Below are 17,049 nucleotides of genomic sequence, written 5' to 3' on the forward strand. Positions count from 1 at the left end.
CCGAAGGGAGCTGCGGCTCTGCTGCACCGGAAGGGAGAGTCCCTCTTGCGGCGGAGTACGAGGCGCGGTTTGTTGCATCTGATGGAGGGCTCTCACTGCGACTGAAGGGAGCCAGCGACTGTATCCCATCGGGAGGGAGATCCCTGGCCGCCATAGAGTATGCAACATAACTCGGACGGTGGGTTCACACTGCGACCGAAGGGAGCCGTGGGTCTGCTGCACCAGAAGGGAGAGCCCCATCAGATGCTGAATAGGCAATGAGATTCGAGCCGCGGTTTGGCGCGTCGGATGAAGGGCTCCTAATGCAACCGAAGGGAGCCAGCGGCTGTATCCCATCGGGAGGGAGATCCCTAGCCATCGTTGAGCATGCAACATAACTCAGATGGGGGGTTCACACTGCGACCGAAGGGAGCTGTGGGTCTGCTGCACCGGAAGAGAAGCCCTAGTCCGATGCTGAGAAGGCAAAGAGACGCGACTGTTGGAGGGACTCCCGCTGCATCCGAAGGGAGCTGCGGCTCTGCTGCACCGGAAGGGGGAGTCCCCCATTGCGGGTTTATGGAGGCACGTTTTTTTTTGCCTCTGAGGGTTCTCCCAGCCTCCGTAGGGGGTTCACAACTCTGCAGCAGGAGTGCTGCCCCGGAGGGGAGAGCCCTGATTGACGACTGTTGGAGGGACTTTTGCTGCGTCCGAAGGGAGCTGCTGCTCTGCTGCACCGGAAAGGCGAGTCCCCCTTGCGATGCGAGGCATGGCTTGATGCGTCTGATGGAGGGCTCTCACTGCGACCGAAGGGAGCCAGCAGCTCTATTCCCCCGGGAGGGAGAACGCTGTCCGCCCTTGAGCATGCAACATAACTCAGATGGGGGGTTCACCCTGCGACCGAAGGGAGCCGTGGGTCTGCTGCACCGGAAGGGAGAGCCCCATCAGATGCAGAATAGGCAAGAAGATTCGAGGCACGGTTTGATGCATCGGATGGAGGGCTCCTGCTGCGACCGAAGGGAGCCAGCGGCTGTGTTCCCCCGGGAGGGAGATCCCGGTCCGCCATTGAGCATGCAACATAACTCAGACGGGGGGGTTCACCCTGCGACCGAAGGGAGCCGTGGGTCTGCTGCACCGGTAGGGGAGCCCCGTCCGATACGGAGTAGGCAAGAAAACGCGACTGATGGAGGGACTCTCGCTGCGTCCGAAGGGAGCTGCGGCTCTGCTGCACCGGAAGGGAGAGTCCCCCTTGCGACTGTATACGAGGCTTAATTTGATGCATCGGATGGAGGGCTGTCACAACGACCGAAGGGGGCCTGTGGCTCTGCTGCACCGGGAGGGATAACCCCGTCTGCCGCTGAGCGCGCAGCGCAACTCAATGACAGATGAAAGGCTCACACTGCGACCGAAGGGAGCCACTGCCCAGCTGCACCGGAAGGGAGAGCCCTGTCCGATGCTGAAATAGGCAAGGAGATTGTAACGATGGCTGGAGGGCCCTTACTTTGGCCGAAGAAACGATAACTGAGAGGCTTCTATTATTCAAGTACACAACATGATTTAAGGAGGAATATATATATATATATTTTTTTTTTTTTTTTTTTTTTTTTTTTAATGTCTGATGAACAACAACCGAGGGCATCTATCGGATTATGTGAGAGGCCCCTTTTGAGCTGCTTAAGTTTAGGGCTGAAACGATTCCTCGAGTAACGCGATTACAAAAAATGATGTAGGCAAATTCCTCTGCTTCGAAGCCTCTTTTAATTTATTCTAAATCTCACGTCAGGTTCTTTCGCAATGATTTATTTTATTTTTGAAAATGTGACAACGCATTTTTTTTTTTTTTTTTTGGGTTGTTGTTGGCGGAAGGAGACAAGCGCTGCGTCCGAAACTCACGTACTGCGAGGAGTCAGCAGTGTTTTGATTTGAGGACGTAAAGAGAACGTTGTGGCATGTGTCCATTGCAAGATAGAGCTGGCATACCACAACTAGGGCCCTACAATTTCCGCGATGCAGAAAACGTGGAGGGGATTGCGGAATCCAGTCACAAAAACGGAATTTACAGTTGAACGCGGAATGGCAAAGAACTTGCCAATTATTATTATTATTATTAATTTTATTAATAATTTTTTTTTTTTTTTTTTTTTTTTTTTTTGAATGAATGAATTAATCAAAATAGGTAATTACACTTACATCCAATTCACGAATTAATATCTCTAAATATTAAGCCGGAACAGTATTTAAATGTAAATCCTGCATGTTCTGTGTGTCTCTGTTAATGAATGGAGCAGGAGCGCGACTTCCTTTATCACACACACACTGAAGCGCGCGTTACGCTCACGGTAATTTCTGCGTCTGCGGTCTCACTAAATAAGGACTTGAACAACATCTCCAGAACTGCTCTGACAGTCAGTTCATGAGCATTTGACCATTTGATTTAAGTAAAACTAGCGTCACATCACATACACAGAACTGAAAAGGTACGTCAACCCGACTAAATAAAAGTCCGGGGTCCTGACATTTTATCCTACCCATCAGATTTACTGTGCATGCGCACATCAGTATAATTAAGCAAAAACGCATTTTATTACTCGATTAATCTATGGATTTTTTTTTTTTTTTTTTTTTTTTTTTTTTTTTTTTGTCGTTGATGAAAGGAGGGTCCATCGTGAATTTAGATTGGGCGTTCCGGAGTTAGACAAAAGCGAGCCTGATGAGGTTGAATTGGAGAATGGACATAAAATATATATTATTTATTTATTTTTTATTTATTTTTTTGAGGCTCTTGCGGCAGCGAGAATTGCGGCAGTAGGGAAGGATGGAAAGGGCTCCTGCGGGAGCAGACACTGCTGCGGCAGTGGTGAAATATAGGTAGAGGCTCCTGCGGGAGCAGACACTGCTGCGGCAGTGAGGAAATATAGGTAGAGGCTCCTGCGGGAGCAGACACTGCTGCGGCAGTGAGGAAAAAACAGAAAAGGCTCCTGCAGGAGCGGACAATACTGCGGCGGTGGGGAGATATAGAGAAGGCTCCTGCGGGAGCGGACAATGCTGCAGCGGTGGGGAGATACAGAGAAAGCTCCTGCGGAAGGATGGCTGAAGTGAGGATTGACCGTTACAGATAGATAGGGCATGTTAGGAGAGTTAGCTATGGTAGATTAGGAGTTTTAGTGAAAGGGGATGAGCTGGCGTTAGAGGGGTTGGCTGAAGAGGGTTCAAGATAGATATATAAATAAATAAAATAATCGGCCTGACCACTAATAGGTCTTGGTACCCTCTGCCTTCTGGCAAATCTGGAGCTGGAGGCCACTGAACAGAAAAATGGTTAGTAGCATGAGGGAGCGGAAGAGTTGAGGGCGCGTTTACGAATGGAGGCGGCCTCACGTTTGCTTCAGCTGCTGTAGCTGTGGGTCGTGGGAAGGGGCTGGGGTGTGTGATGTCTTGAAGAACCTGTGTAGCCTGCACTGCTAGCAGAAGTAACAGGATGGAAATACTGAGATGTGCAGGTCCGTGTTGCAAGTAAAAGTAGCTTCATGGTTGTTGGCTGATTTGACAATTGGTCAAACCTTGTCTGAATTAATACAGTCCTGTTGGAAAAGCATCTTTTCCTCTTATTTTGGCCTTCGGGCCCTTTTAAACAGCCTCCAGAGCAGATAAATTTTGGGATGCCGTTTTCCTGTTGTAGTATGGACTGTGAAAATAGAGGCTTTGAAACGATGTAGCATGTTTAGTTTTATAAACCATTGTACCAATAGACATGTCTATAGCAGTAACGTTAATTGCAGTAATGTGATATTCAAATTCAAGCCGTTTCTAAAGACATTTACTTTGCATGCTTTTCATATAACAGTCCTAAAAAGACGATAGAAAATTTACTCACACTTGTTGTTCTGCAGCCAAACACGAGGCAGTAGCGTTTTTTGAAAAATTCTGAATAATCATGCCAGTAAATGGTGAAATATGTCCCTAAATAATCGATCCTGCCGGAATAATTGCATGAAACTTATGTCTGTATCTTCTCAGTGAGGTTTAAACATGCACAGTAAAGCAAATGTAATGTCTTTAGACATTTCGGTGTGGATGACAACTCTGCAAAAAGCCTTTGCTTCGTGGTTAAAAAGTGGCATCGTCATCGGACAGAGTTAAGTCATAACGCCGTTTAACAAATTTTTGCGTCTTCATAAGCGCATTCTATATATAACGTCTATTTAAATTGTTCAGATGAGCAAATCACGAGGTTTTCTTGCATGATTAGCATTTTAATTGTTTGGTCAGACGGTTCATATATTGATCTATATATTCACGTTCATAAATCGGGGATTAAACGTGGAATTTATCTTTTGTATGCTAAATATGTAAACAATATGTGCACAGTACCTATAACTGCGCTTTACATTTTGCAAGATTGACATGCTAAATGACCCGGTTTACTCTCATCAATTTTGTTAAGAGAAGATATGTACCAGTTCATTGCGTTTACGAACGACATGTATCCGTTTAATCAACTCGACATGTATACCGGTTTAGTCCTTTCGTTCACGAATGAGAGCTCTCGATCTCTGAGACTCATATGAAACTCGCTCATTGTGGATGACAACTCTGAAAAATTCTTCATGAATTAGTGTAAACTGAGAACGATTCGTTCGCCTAGAAGATTCATTCGAAAAAACGATTCTTTCACGAACGACATGCCACTACAACAACGCACGGTCTTCGCCGCTAGTGGAGGCAGCATCGAACTGCGCCACGGCTGAAAAAGCGAGAGAGGTTTACTGCGCTGAGAACTGGAGCACGGCTGCGATCCAGCATTGTAAGAGAGCCCGGTCCTGGCGAGAAAATCGTGTTGTCGAGTGAGGCGAGCTCAAGGATTTGCACGAGCTTTTGGCCACAACGTGTGGCTTGGCGAGAAGAGCAGCTGACGCGATGACGCTTGTTGGTGTTCGGCGGATAGATATCTGCGTCGGAAGGAAGATTGGGCCTGTGATAAGATGACGGACAGAGCGAACCGAATGCGGACAGAGCGAACCGAATGCGGACAGAGCGAACCGAATGCGGACAGAGCGAACCGAATGCGGACAGTCTATGCCGAAAAACTGTCGTGGGACAGGAGGTAGGAAGACTGGATATATATACGCTTGCGTGCTATTTAAGATGATTAGCTAAACGAGATGCACCTGTGCCAAATTGGATGATTATCTGATCGTGCTTCTCCCGAACTTTGTTAATAAAACCACATATAAACAACAGCTAAGATGTATACGCTGTTGACAGCATGAAAACGAACTGCTGATATCCAGTAATGTGCTTGAAAGCCCAAGGCAGGAGAGAGATAAAATGATAAAATCCCCTGTAAAAGCAGATCTACTGCCAAGACATATTCTGCTGCTACGGACAGCCATGAGATCGTGTGTGTGTTATCTATGTGAGTCTGGGCCTGCTTTGCCGAATGGCTTAACACTAGTGGACTATTGCTGTGTGTACCTGATCAGTTGACCAGATAGTGTTAAACTAATGACTTGACTTAAATGTGTTTCTAGTGGAGCCCAGATAAATTAACTAATGGCTTAGCAGTGAGAACCTTGGAGTAAGGATGTTGACAGTAGGACGTTTGTGGAAGAAAGTTACATGGGCTCTCCTTGAGTTAGATCGGAGTAAAGCTTTGAAACACCAACTGCAAACCTATCCCACTTAAATCCCGAACTTGCGCGTGGTTTTATGACTTATATGTTTGCTAGTTTAGAAAAAGCTGATGAACACATTAATACATTGAAATGAGAAGGAAAGACTTCACTTATCTGGCTATTGAGCATCAGAGAAACTTGCTCAAATTGTAAATGTAAAGCATTTAGGTTTCACAAGGTGATCCTTGTGAAACCGTGCTCCTACTGGGAAGCTTGAGGGTTTTTCTGTCTCTACTTTCTTCTCTTTGGGTCCCCAACAGATACAGGTGCTCCCTGATGGAAACTTGCAGACATGGGTGCTTTTTGACCTGGCTCCCTGGAGCAAAAGGTTCTGATGAGGCTTCTATTGCCTCCACTTGTCTCCTCTCTTTGGGAGCCTGGTCGGAACAGATCTGCTCTTGAAGGGCAAAAGTCCGTAACTTAGATTTTTGTCGAAAATGAGTTATTTATATTTTTGGGACATCCTTTATCTTGTGCATAAGTATCTTGAGTCAATTTCATTGTTTTTCCAAGAAAATGATGGGTCGTCTCAACCGTAACTTTGAACAGCCCTGGAGAAACCAAGGCAGGACACTTTATAACACCAGTTGCTCTTTCGCTTTGTTTGGTACGCATCAAAATGAAGTTAAGGTGGGAGTTTGGAGTTATACAGTGATCTGCCTTTTTTCACTGTCCATTAAAGGTTTAGTTCAGCCAAAAAATGTAATTAAGCCAAAAATTACACACCCTGAAGTCATCCTAGGTGTATATGACTTTCTTCTTTCAGACGAATTCAGTTGGAGTTATTTAAAAAATTGGTGTCTGATCTTTCAAGCAATTTGATGCAATATAGTGGGTGTTGTGCTCCTTCGGTTTATGAGAAGTTTAGTAAAAAGTGTCTCACATGGCTCCGGTGGGTGAACAAAGACCTCCTCCAGCAAATTAATGCATTTGTGGAAGATGTAATAATCACTTTAATCTAGCACTCACAGTTGTACACTAAGCAGTTCTGGGGGTCTCATGTAAGACACTTTTTTTTTATGGAAGGTCAATTTATATTTCAGGTATTTTGGACTGAAGCAATGCAACACCCGGTGACTGCAATGATAGAGCTTGAAAGAGCAAAGACAATTTTTTATATAACTTAGACTGGATTCGTCTGAAAGAAGAAAACCAAATACACCTAGGATGCCTCAGGGATGAGTAAAACGCAGCCTAATTTTAATTTTTGGGTTAACTTACCCTTTAATTATACACAATACAGAAATATTTCTTCAGTTATTTCCACTATGGAAGTCATGATTCAGCCAAGAACTGTTCAGACTGATTCAGTAAGTCATTAAAGAAATTAAGACTCATAACTCATTCAGAGTTTTTGGCTGAGCTGTGAGACATTTTGACTAATTTAATAAAATTAATCAGATTGTAAGAGTTATTTGATTGTAACTGATTTGATTCATTAATTCAGGGCTTGAAAATTTGTATTCTTTTTTCTTTTCTTTTTTATCTACAATCCAACAAACGCAGTGGATAGATCAAAACAACGGTCATTAATTCGAAGTATAAAACGAGGATTTTTAAAGAATATTAGAGGATTTTGATGTAAGCCAAGAGGATACTGGTTTTCCTTTGCTAAAGAAACTTTGCTTTCTTTGCTCCTGTTAACAAATGTTGGATTTCACGAGACTCACCGTCACCCGCGCAACGCTAACCTCATACGTCACTCATTTCCCCAGAACTGCTTCATTTACAACTGTGAGCACAAGCTAGATTACAGTGATTATTATGTTTTGAATATGGATATTTTTCTTACAAAAACGCATTGATTTGCTACAGAAGGTCTTTGATCACCCCCTGGAGCCATGTCAGACATTTTTTTCAATGGATGAGCTTTATATTAAACTTCCAAAGGACTGATGGAGTGCAACACCTTGGCATTAGAGTTGCATCAAACGGCCTTGAAAGATAAAAAAACATCTTTTTTAAATAACTTCAACTGAATTCGTCTGAAAGAAGAAAGTCATATACACCTAGGATGACTTCAGGGTGAGTAACTCATGGCTCAATTTTCATTTTTGGCTGAACTAACCCTTTAAAGTCTGCTGCCGTTATGGTGTAGACAAACAAATTAGATTGTATTCTACCAAACAGCACCATATAACCTTGGCAGCAATACGTGATCGTGAATAACCTTTAAAGATTATTTTTTTCTTTTTGTAATGAAGATTTAGTTGGCTACTAAACTAAAATGTCACTTAGTTAGACGTGTGTTGACTCAAATACCATAGTTAGCATGAGCATCAATAAAATCAGTAGCCTACAACAGTACGCAATTAAATCCATATCCTACCTTTTCTTGTAACCCCCCCCCCATTTTTTTTTCATAAAAATGTTCAAACTATTTTGATGAGTTATGAAATTTAAAATCATAAGTTGCCATAGCATACCAATAATATAATTTGTAACACCGTGTATAGAGAAATATCAATATATAGATTACATTTCTTTTTTTAAACACCAAACTTCAAACTCATCAAATCCACTTGTTAATTCTTGAAGTGAAATTTTATGCCTGGATGAGGGAGTAGATTCACTGTTTTGGACTGTGGCCTTGAATTTAAAAACGCAAGTACAGAATGACGCGCCAGTGTGCATTGATTTTTAATTCATGATTTTGATTTGCTTGTAGATTTGACTGACATATATTTTTCTTTATGTGTTAGGTACTTAAAATATACAAACATTGGTGCTAACACTTAAAATAAGAATGGTTTTCCCATTTGACATCACACCAAATGATGATATTTTATTCAAAAGGCATCCATGAGAAAATGACAAACTATTCTGTAGAATAAATTATATATCAAGAAGTATGCATTGCCTGAAAGACCCTAACAACTTGTCTTTTTTTTATTTCGTGCATCAAAAGCATAATAAATCCAGTTCAAATAGATTGTTGCTGTTGTAGTTCCCAATGAAAGCAGTGCAGAAATAATAATTGTCACTAATGTCCTTGTAATTTCACATTGATCAGTGGTCTTACAGTCTTTTGTTCAAAGATTATACAGGACTTGATCAGGTGAGTGTCACTGTCACTAAATCACAGTATTGGAAGTATCTTTTAGTTCAGAGTTTTTCGTCCTCACTCGCATCTGATGCTGAAGATGATGATGAAGAGGATGAAGACGATGATGACTAGGGGGCAAAAAAAGTTACAGTTAGCAAGGTCATGGTTTGTACCCTTAAAGGAAGAGTTAATAGATTTATTAATATGACTAAATAAGGTAATCACAATATACACTACCGCTAGATTTTTGTAATGTTTTTGAAATAAGTATATTATGCTCACCAAGGCGGCATTTATTTGATCAAAAATACAGTAAAGATGCAAAATGTAATATTATTGTTATAGCGGTTTACTATTTTAATATGTTTTAAAACATTTTTTATTATTATCAATGTTAAAAACAATTGATAATGCTTAATATTTTTGTGGATATCGTGAGACTTTTTCAGATTCGTTGATGCATAAAAAAACAAAACAATACTTATTTAAATAGAAATCAATTAAAACAGAAAATTCAGCCAGCATACAGTTCTTCAAAATGTATTTTACATTACGCAGGTCTTGAATGGCATGGACGTGAGTAAATGATGGCAGAATTTAAAACGTTGTATTGTGAGGTATATTGTGAATACTGGAACCATTTAGAAATGCTGAAAAGCAGTACTGACCCTTGACCGGGTTTGAGCAGGTGGAGTGGCCGGTCTTTCGATGTCACTCTCTGTATCTTTCCTCTCATCATCCTGTGCATAAGCTGGTGCTGGAACATCAGCTGAGGGCTCTTTATTCAGCAGTTGAGGAGTGATGGTGATTCCCTGTGCTTTCAGGTGCTCATAGGCTGACCTCTCAGCCACTAGGAGGACTAGCGTGTCCCCGCTCTTACGGATGAGCTTAACAATCTCCTCATGTGTACTCATTTCCACATTCATTCCATTCACCTCCACAACAATGTCATCATCCTCCAGTCCAGCTCTGTCTGCTGCTCCACCTTTCACCACCTGTAAGAAAACACATTAACAGGTTAATTCAACCCACAATGAAAATCAGTTACCCACCCTCAAGTTCTATATCTGAAGGACATTTTTGAAGAATATCATGTCCACATATAATGAAAGTGACTGGGTGTATCTCCAAAATTAAATCAATTCTCCATCCACTGAAAATTTGTTTTCATGTTTAAAAAAAAAAAAGATATTTATATTGATTAAAATCAGCATAAATCTGTTCATTGTGAAAACAATTGAATCTCTTGATGTCCCACCTCTTTGATGTACTGTCCGTTAACTCCCAGGATGCCATTGAGATGGAAACCAAATCCAGCAGCGGTCTTCTCCAGCCGGCACAGTTTGGGTTTGTGGTCCACATCTGCTGGGGCAGGTACTGCTGGAGCAGGTATAGCTTCAGCTTCATGCGCAGGATAGCTGGGCGGGGATCCTCTCATTTCCTCCCAGTACAGAAGTGGAGAAACACCACCCTATAATATTAAACAATTAATACAGAATGTAATTTAAGATTCACATTTTACATTTAAATACACAGTCACCAGTATATTTTTCAGTATCAGTGTAAATATTTCAAATCACTATTTATTGCTGCACAGCAGGTAGGTGCTGTGCAGGTAAACCTCACTCCACCTGATCACAAGTGTTGCACTAAAAACTGACTCTAGTGGCTGCAGTCATTTAGCCTTCTTGTTAGTGTGTCTGCCTCCCATGCCGGAGGCCCATTCGGAGTGAGAACGAGGTGTGAGTGAGATGGGGAGGACCTGGGAGAGAGGGGTTACATTGGTGCCGTGACCCGGAGGCCAGCAGGTAGGTGCTGTGCAGGTAAACCTCACTCCACCTGATCACAAGAGTTGCACTAACAACTGACTCTTGTGGCTGCAGCCATTTAGCCTTCTTGTTAGTGTGTTTGCCTCCCATGCTGGAGACCCATTTTCGAGGCCCATTTGGAGTGAGAACAAGGTGTGGCGGTGAGGACCTGGGAGAGTGGGGTTACATTGGTGCCGTGACCCGGATGGAAGTGAGGTTAAGTGGGGTGAGTGTAACAGAGGTCAATGGGTAGGTGCTGTGCAGGTAAACCTCACTCCCTTAATCTCAAGTGATGTGTTAGTGGCTGCAATCATTTAGCCTCCTTGTTAGTGCATCCGCATTCCATGCCGGAGACCAGAGTTCAAGGCCCACTCGAAGCGAAGATGAGCTGGGGCGGTGAGGACCTGGGAGAGAGGGGTTACAATTGCAGCAATCTTGGTGAATGAAAAGAACTCACCAATTTGTACATTTTCTCTGTTTCAGCATCCAGCACCAGGAGGGAGCACTTGTTTCCTTGTTGAGATATTTTTTCCACCACCTGTTCATGCCTGCAGTTATCTATGTCCTGTCCATTTACAGCCACTAGTCTGTCCATATTCTTCAGTCCTGCTCGCTCCGCAGGACTTCCTTTGTCTATTTCTCCAATGTAATGACCTAAGACAGATAAGAAAATATGACATGAATCAAATATTAAAAAATAAAACTAATATTTTTTTCTAATTTAAATTTATCTAAAGTGACCACATGTCCTGGATTTGTAAATTGCCTAAAAATGTACCCCCAACAGCTCCCCGGGTGCCGCAGCATAAAAGGCTGCCCACTGCTCCGGGTTAGTGTTCACGGTGTGTGTGTGTATGTGTGAGCTATGGATGGGTTAAAAGCAGAGCATGAATTCTGAGAATGGGTCACCATACTTGGCTGTATGTCACGTCACTTTCACTTTCAAATCAAGGCCAAAACCCTGTCATTCTAGGCAATTTAGAAATCCAAATACATCATTTACTGCACACAAGAACATTGTGTTTTTACAGCATCTTAGAGACATTTCAGTAGATAACCTTTGCATTTCACTGTACAGTGTCATCAACATTCCTCTGAATCACAGTTACACAATGCCATGAACACATTGCCCTTACACTGAAGTTAACTTCAGTAAGTTCATTATGCGCCACCATGCTAGAAAGAACAATAAACAGAAGAACTACCGAATTTGGGGTGCTAACACCAAATTTCCAGGATCCAGGAAGCTACAGGCCCGCTGTATTTCCCCTGAGTTCATGTCTGTGAGCAGGTTGCTCCAGAGAGGTGTCTATGCAATTGGTGTACTGTAAGTAATTTAGGATTAAATTAAATAAGTATGAAATACTAAAAACTTACAAAATAATCAATAAAAACATTATCTGCAACTATTTTACATTTCTTGGCTGGTCAGATACAGATGAACTGATAAACCCTCAGCAGGAACCAAAAGATAAACCACCAAGACAAATCTGACAATAACATAACACTCAGAAAGGAACAAGGTGCTTTTGGAAAGGTGTTGTATATAGAAAATAAAAGCTTCACCAATATTCTATTTTAAACTCTCTTTTGAACAACTGAAGCAGATTTAATTTAGACTGCAATTAGGCTAAATTTAAATCAGTTTAACAATAAAATGTTTAATAGGCTAAATTTCATGTTGACTTCCTCACCATGACACATGGCAAGCACTTACCTGCACGGTTAGGATCTTCCTTCAGGATAAAACCATAACCATCTGCTCTCTTAGTCATTTCTGCAATGCGTGGCTTATGTGGGAGGTGCCTGACTGTGGCATGAACCATACTTGGTCGAATGCCTTTGCTCTTGAAGAATTTGTCAGTGTCCTCTTCCACCAACAGAAGCATCAGTTTGTCCCCGGCTGCTTTCACCTACAATAATAATAGGAGTACATTATTCTTATATTTTCCTAAAACACAGATTTTTGGGGTAATGTAAAGTAAAACAGTAGAGTCAAGGTCTTCAGCAGCATCCATTCAGGTTGCAAAGAAAATAAGATATTTTAAAGAATGTTGGTAACAAAAACATTCTGGGTCCCACTGACTTCCACTGAATGAACACAAAACATAACAGAAGTCAGTGGAACCCAGAACTGTTTGGTTAACCAACATTCTTCTAAATATCTTCTTTTGTGTTCCATGAAATTAAGTAAGTCATACAGGTTTGGAACAGCATGAGCATGATTGATTGATGACAGAATTTTCAGTTTTGGGTGGACTATCCCATTAAATATTTTCTAAAATGGCAAAGCTACTGTTTTATAAAATTGGTGATAAAGAGGTAATGTTAAATGTTTGCAGTTAGAATGAAGCATAATTTTAGCGTACCTTTTGCACAATCTGATCATGTGAGAGATTCTCCACATTTTCACTGTTTATCTCCACCATGCGATCACTCAGCTTCACACCGGCCTGATGAGCTATTCCTCCAGACACCACGTCTGTCATGAATATGCCTTGAGTACCTGAGAGAAAACAGGGTTAGAGCAAATAACTCCTGTTAGTGCTTCATCTCACATGTCAGACAACATATTTCTGACAATGATCAACATTGGTAGATTAATTCAAAACAGGTATAAGAAAATCAGTTACAGTTTCACTTTCTCAGGCTCAGATGACCATTCACTGACTGTTGACAGCAATGGAAAACACTTTCTTGAATTGTTAAGCTCTAACCCGACAAGCTAATCATAAGGATTTATAAGGATTAGCTAATGACTGAATTTAACTAAGTTGGGCACGGTCCACTAAGATGGTTTAACATCCATGAAACAGTTCCACTGCACAGAAGGTTTTTCCATTATTATTAAACTCTTCTTCTTCTTCTTCAAAAATTTTTTTTTTTTAAATGATTCTTTTGGGAACCGAAAATGGTTTTTCTATGGCATTTCTACAAAAACCCTCTCTTGGAACCTTTATTTTCAAGCGTTTTATTTTAAGAATGTCAAAAATTCAAATCACAATGTCTACACACATTTAATATCTCTGTCATTTTCACCATTATTGGGACCTGGCTATGTGAGTTTTTTTGCTTACCTTTGGCAGACATTAAGGAGAAACCAAATCCACTGCTGTTTTTTGTCAGATAACAAAGTTTGGCTTTCGCTGGGGTTGCAGACACTCCATTCATGGTGGGCTGGCTCTGACCCGACTGAGAATGAGGGTCAGCAAGATTCACACCGTTGGCTTTGGCCATCTTATATGCCTCTTCTCCAAGGACGTGCAATGTGACACTCATCCCACTCTTTCTCACCAAATCTGCAACCTGTCCCGAGAAAAAGACGAGTGTGAGATTTATCACCAAACTTTTGAAATAAATTAAATTGACAGAAAGTAAATTTTCAAATGCATCATACCTGACTATGCTCCAAACTATCCACAAATGTTCCATTGACTCTGATTATGCGGTCTCCGTCCTTCAGACCGGCCAGTTCAGCCGCACCGCCCATCTCCAGAGCTCTGATCAGATGACCATCTTCGCCATGCTCCACTTGGAGGTAGAAGCCATAGTCCTGTCCCTCTCGCTTAGTCAGAGTAATGATATGTAGCTTTGGCCCAGCCATTTTTCCTGTCAGGAGAGATCCATCGATCAGTGTTGCTTTCATGCAGAGGTCATCTGATGTGGTAATATGCTCTTCTTTATACATCTGATGTTATCTGATCATAGATGCACACAATTCATTATATACCAGTCATCTCGTGATACAATTGGTAATTACAATCCAGCATTGTGGCATTCATTTCTCAGAATATAAAGTTGTGTTATAATGGCAAAATATTGTTTGATTAATCACAGGTATTAGTAATCAATGGTAGTAATCAACAGACTGCAGCAGATTACACACAGAGGTGAACATGATTATGTAATTGTATGTCCTTGAAATGGAGTGATAACTGGGGTAATATAGAATTATCAAAGGCCATATAATCACTGCCCTGTTTTAGGGTGCACCTGCTGAACTCAATCACAGAAGTTTTAAAGTCGACGTAAAATGACATTTGTAAAGTAATTTACTTAAATGTCTGTGCAAAACAGGGTATCCAAAAAACATTTCATAAAACAGATATAGATAAAAAAAAAAAAAAATCAGAGGCAAAGCAATTCTTAATTAAACATAAATTAAAATTAAATAGTTACAAAATGTAATTGTTAAAATCAAATGAAATTATTAGAGCAGATAATATTGTATTAATCTGGTGTATAAATTGCATTAAACATTTTAATTTTTCAACTTTTTTTTAATAATGTGCCCTTATTAATCTTGCACAATAAGACCTAGTATGTTCATTAAAAAATATAAAGTACATTGTGATTTCTTGTTAAATTTGAAGCAGAGCGATTAAACCCACAAACAAATAATACATACTATACATACATAAACAAAGAATAAAAAAAAAAAAACAAAGAGTGAGAGTGAACTCTGATGAAGTGCCTGAATGTGTTTGTCAAAGCACATTTTGCTTTTTAAACTCTTGTATCTTGAATAAATAAATAAAATAGGAGTGAGTGCACAAATGTTAACAAAGTGGTTTGTTTGTTCTTTTTCTAAAGTGTACCTTGCAGTTTGCTGTCTCAGTAATTACAAATGCTGATCATGAAATCCTTAATGGGAAGAACCATCATTAAGGCTTTTAAGACTTTAGAAAGATTGCCTATAGTCTTGGTTCATTTTGACAAATGTTTTACCAGGGGAAAAGGCAGAAGCATCTAGCTGTAGGTTCAAGCACAACAGATTCTACAACAATTCCACAATACCTCACACATCAGATTCTCACACTTGAGTGCTTCATGAACTGCTCTATGAGCTGCTAATGCTTTCACATCATCACATTATGCCTAAAACCACCTCCTTGCAGGTGTTTAATAATTAATGCTATACGTGCGTCAAGTTTCTCATCTGTACAAATTATATGAAAGTAAAAACTTCACTTAAGACACCAAACTGCATTGTAAAATTTCTTGACATGATTCACAAGTCTTCGCTTAAAATCTATTCTATCCTATTCTGATAAAATAATATTATAATGACATCACTGAATATATTTTTATATACAAAGCACATATTTCTTTCTGAAGGCAACATGATTTTTCTAAACGTACATCTAGTATGTTGTGAAAAGAAGTGTGTGTGACTCACCAGCTGCAGTTTCCTCAGTGTCCCGATCTAAAGGGGGTGGCTGCCTGCTTCTGCTCAGGTGTTATCTAGCTCTGTGTAAGTGTGTGTGGAGGACTTTGACAGGGCAAAGGTTGATCTAAAAGGTGAGTTATTTAACCATGTCCTGTGGCTCGAGGTTTATTCTCTGTTGCCATGAGAGTCGATATTGTTCCCTAAAGCAATTTATACAAAAAATATAATGTTTTTAATAAGATATTTTCATTTGTAATGATGAACCAATTATATTTCTTATTCACTCTATTAACTGGGCTGTAAGAGTGTGTTAAAAAAAGAGAAACAGGTGTCACTATGTTTATTACTTTCTCTCTATTCCAATAAAGAACAGATGCCTGTGCAAATAACTGATTCACAGGTCAGTCTTCTGGTAAAGCATACCCTCTTAATGTAATTGGTGTTTTTAGTGGGCCACTCAAATGATCTGAGTATTAGCAAACTCATTAAAGCTAAATCCTGTGATAGAGTCAAGTGGACCATGAATGTGTGTATATTCACAAATTAGTTTGTGTTGCCTCTACAAATGCGCACATAGACTTAGGCACTTATTTACACCTAAAATATGTGCTTAAACTGCTCATCAACTATATGAGATGCAAGATAAAATACTTGACCAAACTGATCAAATCTACAAAACCATGTTCATAGACAAGCAAATCTAGATGCATGTATTATCATACAAAAATGTTAGAATCATATAATTGAATCAAATGATCATCAACTTTTTTTTTCCTAGTCAATATGTGACTAGAAATGTATAATCAATAAACCTGCCATGAAATATGATTACTGAAGTTTAAGACCTTGTCTGTAGTATGGATATGTATTAATTTAAGATGGAATGGTGAGAAAATGTGTTAATACTAAAATGCATTATGTTAGGCTTTTTAAAAAAATAATTTAATCTCTTTTTAAAAAGCACAAGGGGTTTTACCAAATCCTCTTTGAATTATTAGACAACCATTCTGCTTCCACAAGAGGGCGCTGATGCCTCCCTCCACCTGCCTCATCAGTCATAACTTTCCCTAAAACTCCCTGCGCACGTAGCCTACTCCAGAAACTCCTTTTAATGTCTCCTCCTCTCCAAGATGCTTAAATCCCTGAATCCCACCGACTCACCAGCAAACTCCCACCCCTGCTGTTTAAGAGCTCATCAATAAACCCTCAGCTCAGTCCACGCGCGAGGAGAGGCTCAGTGGCGCTCCGCGTTTCATCACATCATCATCCAGAGCAACTGTGCCTTCAACACACTGCTGAGCAGCAACGAGCGAAACCTTATTATTTCAGCATAAGCTGATCTTATTTCTCCCTACTTACATTTTTATTTATTTT

General features: G+C 40.5%; 1 protein-coding gene across 3 annotated transcripts; it reads right to left on the reverse strand.

Moving 5' to 3' along the window:
- Positions 1-8,278: 8,278 nt before the first annotated feature.
- Positions 8,279-15,758, reverse strand: LOC128019425 (Na(+)/H(+) exchange regulatory cofactor NHE-RF3-like). Of its 3 annotated transcripts, none has more exons than XM_052605401.1 (10): positions 15,685-15,758; positions 15,104-15,258; positions 13,903-14,203; positions 13,583-13,811; positions 12,875-13,011; positions 12,223-12,418; positions 10,963-11,159; positions 9,956-10,168; positions 9,366-9,692; positions 8,279-8,825 (listed from the first exon to the last, which is right to left on the reverse strand). In XM_052605401.1, exons 3-10 carry the CDS (start codon positions 14,191-14,193, stop codon positions 8,757-8,759), a joined length of 1,659 nt encoding a protein of 552 aa, XP_052461361.1. In that variant the 5' UTR covers positions 14,194-14,203; positions 15,104-15,258; positions 15,685-15,758; the 3' UTR covers positions 8,279-8,756. The 3 variants fall into 3 exon arrangements, with proteins under 3 accessions (XP_052461361.1, XP_052461362.1, XP_052461363.1); XM_052605402.1 differs by having other exon boundaries at positions 13,903-14,114; positions 15,685-15,750; XM_052605403.1 differs by lacking the exon at positions 15,104-15,258 and having other exon boundaries at positions 13,903-14,114.
- Between the last annotated feature and the right edge of the window lie 1,291 nt (positions 15,759-17,049).

Source organism: Carassius gibelio, chromosome A9, assembly GCF_023724105.1.
Source record: "Carassius gibelio isolate Cgi1373 ecotype wild population from Czech Republic chromosome A9, carGib1.2-hapl.c, whole genome shotgun sequence".
Taxonomy (NCBI): Eukaryota; Metazoa; Chordata; class Actinopteri; order Cypriniformes; family Cyprinidae; genus Carassius; species Carassius gibelio.